A 9417-nucleotide genomic window follows, 5' to 3' on the forward strand; every position below is an offset into this window, starting at 1 on the left:
CTGGATAATCAGAATAAATTAATTCTATATTTCAGAGAGAAAACTTCTAAATTACCATAGTTTATTTCAACCAAAGACACATTTGATACCAAGTATAGATGAATGTGTTGAAAACCTTCTAAGGATACAAACCAGATTAAGTGACCAGGTATAAACAGGCTCTAAGGGTTAATTTCCCCAAACAGGGATTAAGCGTCTCATTGAAATGAAATTTAGTTTTGGACCATGATGTGTCCTTTATAGTAGGCCTGTGAGGTTAATTGAATTAATTTGATTAATCAAATTACTGTTTTAATGCAATTTTCCTAAATTTAAAAATAATCGTGAATAAAAAAAAAAAATCTTGGATATTTGTAAAGAAGTTTGAGTGTTTGTTTTTTTTTGCAATATCGCCCAGCCCCACTTTATAGGTCTTTATACCATAAAAAGTATTTCATCACAAAACTAATACAAAACTAAATGACCTACAGGTGGCGTTGTTGAATCAAAATCCTTAAGTAGCCTGCTTACCCTTAACCTCCTTACTTTTTCCAATCCTGACTGAAGTGAGGTGGGCCTGCAGCTGTGTTCTGTTCAGACGCTCATCAGACATGTAAATGTGACTCCAACTACAATCATGGCAACAGCCAAACCCTGTGCAGAACCTGTGCAGGCAGAAATAATGCCGTAATTAGACAGCAGTGTGTCCTGGTTTTGCTTGAGGCAGGCAGTGGGCTGTCCCTAGTTCTGACAATCAATGAATACTGTCCAGTGTGTCCTATTGACACATTTTCTGGATTCCTATTTGGCCAACAACCACAGACATCTGGTGCAAGACCTTATCATTAAATAAATAAACACACTGAAAACTGGTTTAAAATAAAAACATGGGGAGAGATACTGGTTTAGATTTTCCTGCAGTGATTTAACTCAAACAGTGAGAACATACCAAGAACCAAGTATTACATTTTGAGAGCGCAGTCTGAACACCACCCCTTTAACCCAAAGAATATACATTAATTAAATAAATTAAACAGGGATTTTTATACAGTTTCAGTACTCTTTGCAAAATCTAAGCATTAAGACAGTAAATAAACCAAAAATATACATAAATAAAGCCGTTAATTTAAATAATACAATAAACAATATTCTCCACTTTTAAATAGTACCATAGTGTTTTTCTCTGTGATGTACAAAAGACTTTGTTCCACATTTTCCCAGCTCACCACTCAGCTTCACCGACAGCCTTGGAGAAAACATAGTCCTTTCCTCTGTAGCACATAACACCATCTTTCAAGTAAAACTTCCATCTGTTCTTACTGCGGTGAATCTGCCACACAAAAAAGAAAAAAAACACATTAAAGCTTCAAAATTCTGCATAATTTAACCATTGAGATGTACATCATCAATGTGTGAGTGATTTGAAGGGAAATGTACCATTCTAAAAATAAACCTACTGAGTGTCAGTGCTACAGCACTGACATGAATGAGAGCTCCAAAGCATTTAATTTAAAAGCGTTTTAAATAAACCCTTTTAAGCTTTTAAATAAAATTACATACATTACAGTGTGAAGAATTATTTTTTTTTTTTTTTTATCTTTCGTCCCTTGTAGCAGACATCACAGTGATGGGTCTGAGAACGTTGGGGTTATATAATAGATATTGTATTAATTGTATTTTATTAATTTTATGTATATGAAAAAAAAAAGTAAAACAAGAAAATAAAGGAATCACTAAAAGTTTATCTCCAGAAATTCGCCCTTCCCATTAGTTTAAATATTCTAAAATATTTACAATTTGGAATATATACATATAAAAGGAAAACAGTTCGGCAAAAGCTAATTTAGTACTTGACTTAATCTATAGAGGAAGGGGAGAAACCTGATGGACCATGTCATCAACACAGTGGGTAGCATACATTTACTTTTATTCATTCTCACTGTACAAGAAATGATGACAGTATCCTAAACAGAACATGTATAAATTGTCTTCATTTTCAGTAAATTAAGTGCATGTCATCGCAAAAGAATTCAACCAACATCACGCAAACACATGTTCTTATTACCCACAGTGAACCAGCTAACTCAAATCATACACTAGATCTTACCTTATCATACTGACAAACAACCACGTTCTCAGTGTCAAAGACTTCCGGAATATCCTGCTCACTCACATCATCACCAGAGTTCAGTGGATCCTAGACATAATAAAACAGCATCAAATCAGACAGCGTTTAGTTTCCATTCATTTTCTCCTTTAAAACAGCCCATATTATAAAGAAGTGATTATTCTGCATTGATTTTAAATGAAAAGTTATAATTAAATTAAATAAGACAATGCCAATTTTAAGAATAATGTAAAGCTACCCTTGGTCTGGGAAAGTACACAGTAATATGCTGAGTACAGAGGAAAATGAAAACAGCTCAAGCCACTTCAGTTTAGCATGGGGAATAATAATTTAATTAGTAAGCTCTGTTGGTGCCAGAATTAAAACATTCTTTCTTTTTCAGGCCAACATTATTAAAAATAAATAAATTATAGAATTAAAGATGAAGAGCAAACATTAAACTAAATCCACCAAAACAAGTACCCATATTCACATATATACTGTGGGCATGTATAGTATATATGTATGACACCCAAGGACATGCCAAAAATCATGGGACAGCAGTGTGTAAATTAAGTTTAAACTGAGTGAGGCATGATAGTGGACGCCAGATAGATGGGACATCTTTCTTGTAAAGTTGGGCAGAATTTTAACATTCCTCGTACCAAAGAGTTGTGCATTTACCAGAAATACATCTTTAAAGTAGGGCTGTCAACGTTAAAGCGCTAACGCACGCTGTTAATTTGGAATCAGTAACGCATTACTATTTTTTTAATTAATTCCGTAATCTGCCCCGCCCCCGTATATACTATTATTTGAATTGACACCACTAATAAACAGTAATGGCATTTTACATTTCTTACATTCATTCTTTTATTTACATTTAAATGGCCACAAAAAAAAATTGCATCTGAAGAAAAACAAATGCGATTAATCGCAGTTATTTACAGAATTTTGTTGTGATTTTTTGTTTTTTATAGACTGACACCACTACTTTAAAGTCATCACAACCTACAGTGGAACAGACTCAAGAGACTGAGAAAGAGGCAGAAATCACATTTTCAGGCCCCACACGCATATCCCACAGTTCATTTTAGCTGTCTTTAGTTTTGTTAAGACAATGCAAAAGTCATGGGACACAATACCCTTTCCTCTCCAATGACAAGTGGTGTCACTGTATGGTAAAGAATATTCATGCGTTAGTGCCAAAAGTCTTGCTTTTGTGCTGTCCTCACCTCCTCTTCCAACTCCTTCAGGTCAGACTCATCGTTGTTGCTGCTGGAGCTGTCACTGGGGTCACTGCTGCCACCAGCCCCCTGAAGTGCTTTCAGGGCCTCTGCATTGATCATGCCCAGGAACTCATTTTCTCCAATAGCTCCTGATTCTTCCTCCAGCTCCTGTGGTTCATCTCCTGCCTCAGAGCTGCTGTCACAAGCTCCGTCCATTTGTACTATGTTGGTTAACTCGTTGAAGTTGTAGTCCCTCAGGAGTTCCATCTCAAGCTGTGAAGAGAAAATGCAGTACATTTTATAGCATTGCACAGTTCAGTATTGGTACATAACACAGATTTAGATTGTTTTGTGTTTGTTTTGAGCATGATTGCATAGAAGTTAATGTCAAATTTCAGTTCCCATAAATCTCACAGTAAGAATCCAGACACTGTACATTCAGACCTTCAGCAGAAAACATGATTATGAGCTGATTGTATTTTAGCCACAGCATCTCCAGCAGTGAAGTCTAATACTTCCCATTTCCATTTACCTTAACTGCACTGTCAGGTGTTCTTTCCAGGTCTGGCAGAAGACTCATGGTGTCGCCACTGCTGGCCAAGGCTACAGGTTCTTCTTCTGCTTTAACAGCTCTCTCCACCATCTCCTGCACACTGCATCCAAACTCTGACACCTGCGCATTCCCTGATGCTCCCAGCAGCCCAGTAGACAGCTGTGTGGTTAGTGGAGAGGACATGCTCATATCCAGAGGCTGGGGGCTGAACTCAATGCCATCCAGGGTGAACTCGCTGGGGCTTTCTGGAGGCCACTGCGAGTACTGCTGATTAATGGAAGGCTCTGGGGTAGCAGGGGCTTCAGGCCTGGTGCTTTGATCCAGAGAGATACTGGGCGGCTGGGGTACTTGGCTCTGGCTCTGCTGGTGTGTTGGCAGGGCTGGTTGAGAGGTTTGAGTTGCAGGGAGAGTTTGGGGGCACGGGCCAGTCACCTGAGCAGGTATGTTGTGAATGATGGTGCTGGAAACTGTACTCTGCTCCACGAGGGGCTGATTAGCTTGGGCGGAGACGCGCTGACAACCCGGAGCCTTGGTCACCATTACTGGAACATTGACTTTGTAGAGATGACCTTAGGGTATATGGGAAGAAAGATGCATGAGGGATACTAAAAGTATTCTTCAATTATTAATCAAGTTTAAGATTCCAAATAGAGTTAATGAGGTCATTTGTATTTACAGAAGAGAGGTGCGTGACATGGACAACACGACAACTGTCAGACATTCAGAATTACGCATACCAAATACAGGTTATTATGATATTGTTGCAAAGCCTAAATGTGAATGTAAATTTTGTCTGGCTTAAAAAAAAAAAGCTTAAAAACTATGCTGTTAACATCCCAGCAGACATAGCAACAAAGAACAATACAGTCTTTTTCTCTGCATATAGTCTGCAGTGGTGGCTCACTCCTGCAAAGTCATGCTGCCACTGCTTCAGAATTTTATGGAACATCATTAAGATGCAATTACAAATCTCTGCAGAGGGCTTTTAATTTAAGATGACAGAGACATAAGGAAAGGGAGAAGAGACAAGGGATATCAATACCTCTCTGCATAAAGAAAGGGAAAAATGCACAAAATAATAACTGGACTCCCTGGTGTCCCTATTCTATTCCAAATTCATCATGGAAAAATGATCATACAGAGTAACATCATTAATGGGCTTGGTGTGAGCAGATCAGTTGAAGCCAATGCCTCTGGCTTTTACTATGACAGTGCAGAAAACATACTGTTCTGCAGAGTACTGATGCTAATAATATATCATATTGAACTTAACCCCAGTTCTCACATTTTTCACATTGCATAGCTAATATTTTCTCGTCTCCAGCACATTCACTTCCCAGCTAATTATAAAAAAAAATAATCATGGGTTGAATTGTGAGTGGTACGTGTGAACAAATGAAATATAATGAACAGCACCTGAAGAACAATATATTCTAATCCTCACAAAGGGCTGAAATCTGCAGGGGGTTTAGGATTATTGGTTGGCTTGTTGCAGATACAGGATGTCTTACCTGAAGCGGTCTGTAGAGTCACTCCAGCAGGAATATGAACAGGATAGGTAACTCCAGGTGGGAGAGAGAATGTTGCAATAGTGCTCTGAAAGTTAAGTTTTAAAAAACAGTTCTTCAGTAACTTGACTGTAAAATCAAGATGACAGAATATGTTAAACATTAAATCAGGTTCAGAGGAGAGAAAAGGCAAGGGAGGGAAGAAATAATTTGAATTTGCTTTTTTAATTTTTAATAAAACATTTACCTTTTTAATTTTAGCTTGCATTAAATGAACTTAGATTCATTCTTTTTTTCCTATTGGGCATTGTTTAATTCACAAATTGTGTTTAAATATTAAAATATCAAAAAGGCAAAGCTGTGAACAGATGTTGATATGAAGGATATTGTTCAATGAGGTCCTGGTCCCTGGTGTCTCCCTTTTCAGGATAATGAGAGATACTAAAGCTGCATCTAACTTACCCCTTTTGCAGCGAAACTCTGTGCAAGCTGCCCAGCAGGAATAACCACAGGAGCTGAAAATGTAACAAAATGTTTAAGAAACCATAAATATAATTTTTAAAAAAATGTGTGAGAATGTGTGAAAAATAAATATTTGATTCAGCCCTGATAACATTAATAAATATTATTAATATATATTTTTTAAATTGCAAGTATTATCCCAGATGTGTCTACAGCTAGCCATGGCCAGGAATGTGAGACAGAAATCTTTGGAGGGAGTACTTGCATGTGGAAATTGGTCATTATTACATTAAAAGTTAGACTTCACATGTTTTAGTTAATCAGTTAAACAACATAAATATACTAAACAAATGTGTCCAGAATTAAAGCATCTGTAGCTTTCATTAATCAAAAACTGTAAACATAATCCAGGACACTAAATATTAAACATTTAACTCACCTATTGTTTTCTGAAGAGTTTGAGAGTAATTTGCTGGGAGTTGCAGAACAAAATTTGATGGATTGGTGTTGTCTTTTGAAAAGCCTTCCACAGCTTTGGACTGCAAGACTTTGGACTCCCACCGCTACGAGGAGAAACAGATTTTTCCCACTGAGAAATAAAGCAGTAAAGCCTTCACATTTTTCCTTAACTCATAACCTCTGTAGCTGAAGTTTTATATTTTCTTTTAACCATGTGCTCCTTAAGCTTGGCAGAGCCCCAACTTAAACCAATACAAAAATTTAGTGGAAACGTGAGCCTTCTTTTCCTATTTTGCATGATTCTTCTTATGTTATCAAAGCAAAAGCATTTCTAAAGAAATGGTAAAAGGTTATTTTGACAGTATTTTAAACCAGTTAATATAAAATTTCATTTTACACAACAAGACATTCCATACAAATTCCATACAAATATCTGTATCAAATGAAGTAATTCATTTTTATCAAAGTGTTATTGGTAAATATAACTAATAAAATATTGTAATTTGGTAAAAAGCAATATTTCATTAGTTACATATTCCAATAACACTTTTAGTTTTCTATCAGGCAAAAAGGGTGTATTACCTGCCTCAAGTCATCTAGCACTTGCTCTTCTATTCCTTCTTCGAGAAACAGTTCACGAACATTCTCCATCACATCATCAATGACAGAGAGGTAGAGTTTAGGCTAAGGAAAGTGATAAAAAAAAAGTAAAATTTATGTTGAAAAAAATAAATAAATAAAAATAGAGTGTAAAAAAAAAAAAAAAAAAAAAAGGAAAAGCAGACAGATAAAACGACTGAAGGGTAACACCCTAGCCTGTGGAAATTCTGAAAAGGTATTGTTGAGCCTGAGAAAATAATAGAAAGCTAAAGTTTAGACTGTGGCACATAAATTGTAGTAAATTACAGCTTAAGGAATGTTTATAAAGCTAGGGTTTAGCCCTACAACATTATATTAACATAAAATAGTAGATCATAACAAGCTCAGAATTAGACATAGGGCATATTGTTTTTTTATTAATTTTTATGTGCTGCAAAAATGTAATAAAATCACTTTACAATGCATAAGTATATGAATATCAGTTTTTAAATGTCACTGCTGATGCATTTTGTCTGCATGTCAAAAGACGGAAATAAATATTTTATTGTTGATGGTTTAGTTGGTCTACAAGCATGATTAACTTTACCAAAATAGTATGATCAGTATGACCAAATCTGACCAAACTGGTCAACCAGCAAGACTAACATGGCCAATTTTTTTGATGTCTATGAAAATCAGTTTCTCTGATTTTGCTATTCATATTTATTTGTTAAATGAACATTGTTTTTTTTCTATAAGCTCTAAACACACTGCTTTTGGATATGTTATGTTATATATATATATATATATATATATATATATATATATATATATATATATATATATATATATATATATATATATATATATATGAACTGGCATATAGCTAAAGTTTACCCTGAGAACATTAGAAAAAATGTTAGAGTGTAATAAGGTAGAGTGTAGACTGAGAAAATAATTAAAAAGGAAAAAAAATAAGGCTGAGCTAGAGTTTAACTTAAGAAAAAAAGGGAACGATGATGTTGCTAACATAAAAACAACTAACCCTTTATGTCATTAATTTTCTGTGGATATATCAAATTTAAATTTCTATTTTGACTTTTTATAACAAACTGAATGTTTCAATCAGATGTTTTAAAGCAAGGAAGCACCCAGAACATAACATTGCAACAAATAAACACTGCTTTAGTAAGTTTACAACATGAATTTAGTAAGAATATAAACATCCAAATATACCTCTTTACATATTTTTGCATATATTTATACACACACACACATATACATATATATATATATATATATATATATATATATATATATATATATTTTTTTTTTTTTTTTATGACCCACTTGTACGTCACATATTGTATTAAACGTAGATATGGCTTGTGAGAATATACAAACAAACAAACAATAAATAAATAAATAAATAAAGGGTGGTCTGTTGCCAACACCGGTATACCGCAGAGTATTAACTTTACCTCGAGAGCCAACTAACTTAGCCAATGCTAGCTGTACGTTTTACTCAAATAATGAGTTTTAAATTGGATGTACGTTAAGTCTTTGCAGTTTTAACAGACAGAGGGTCCACACTGGCAGGTAACTAACCTAACTAAAGTAGATAGTTAGCTAACCTAAGTTAGTTTACCCAAATATCTTCTACACAGTTAACTTTAGCATTAGCTTGCTAGTTAACAATGCTAGCTAACAATGCTAGCTGGCAAGCTGAATAAACTAGATAGATATCTAGCCATATACTAGCTCATATCTGTGTAGCTAGGCATTAGCTGGATTAGCTGAGGTTAACAGCCAGTATGTTAGTTTATATAATAACTGATATACACGGAGAGGACTGTCTTTAGCTAGCAGCTAGAGGCAGCTAAACACTCATATACACTCCTATACTTACTAAAGTGTTTGAGTTTGAGAACATTTCCCCAGGTAAAGGTAGATAACACTACCACAAGCTGTTATCATGGAGTAGCTGTTCACCTTCACAGACTCTCACTCTGGTCTTTAGTGTGAATTTAGCTTTAACCTGATCAACACAAATGCTACAGAGGGCTGTACCACGAAGCAAGTTCAATTTGACCAAACATTCAGACACTGGATTAATTGGTACCACCACGTGAGACTAGTTACTTTGGGCCAGGCTTTCCTAATCAAGCCCTGTGGGCGTCTACTTTAAAAAGGGCTGGGCTCCCGGTGGCCTAGGTGTGTAATGACCAACCTGGCGAATTAAAAAAGGGGTTAACAACGTATGCGGAGAGACAGACTATGGTGTAACATCGTATGAAATGCAAACCATGATCTGTGTAACCAATGAGTATAAATACAAGGGTGGTCATATTAAGGTGACTCAATAAAATGTAAAATAAATCCAATTCAATTAATTCTAATAGTAAATACCACATACAGATGCAATCCCAATGGGCCTCGGAGATCTTGGCAGCAGATTGTTTTGCCTGTCTATGATTGTAAGACCTGAGTTCCTACAGCCAACAGGAAAAAGAAGGTCTTCAGGGGTAAAACCTCTGAGGT

The 9417-nt window shown here is 35.5% G+C and overlaps 1 protein-coding gene across 2 annotated transcripts; it reads right to left on the bottom strand.

The window, feature by feature from the left end:
• Positions 1 to 20: 20 nt before the first annotated feature.
• gtf2a1l (general transcription factor IIA, 1-like) lies at positions 21 to 9020 on the bottom strand. 2 transcript variants are annotated; one of them, XM_022681855.2, is made up of 10 exons: positions 8786 to 9020; positions 6880 to 6981; positions 6278 to 6401; positions 5839 to 5891; positions 5380 to 5464; positions 3848 to 4437; positions 3322 to 3588; positions 2087 to 2176; positions 1206 to 1309; positions 21 to 644 (listed from the first exon to the last, which is right to left on the bottom strand). In XM_022681855.2, the coding sequence occupies exons 1-10, from the start codon at positions 8807 to 8809 to the stop codon at positions 494 to 496; spliced, it is 1590 nt and encodes a 529-aa protein (XP_022537576.2). In that variant the 5' UTR covers positions 8810 to 9020; the 3' UTR covers positions 21 to 493. The 2 variants fall into 2 exon arrangements, with proteins under 2 accessions (XP_022537576.2, XP_022537577.2); XM_022681856.2 differs by lacking the exon at positions 21 to 644 and having other exon boundaries at positions 884 to 1309; positions 8786 to 9015.
• Between the last annotated feature and the right edge of the window lie 397 nt (positions 9021 to 9417).

The sequence above is a fragment of the Astyanax mexicanus genome, chromosome 25 (assembly GCF_023375975.1).
Source record: "Astyanax mexicanus isolate ESR-SI-001 chromosome 25, AstMex3_surface, whole genome shotgun sequence".
NCBI lineage: Eukaryota > Metazoa > Chordata > Actinopteri > Characiformes > Acestrorhamphidae > Astyanax > Astyanax mexicanus.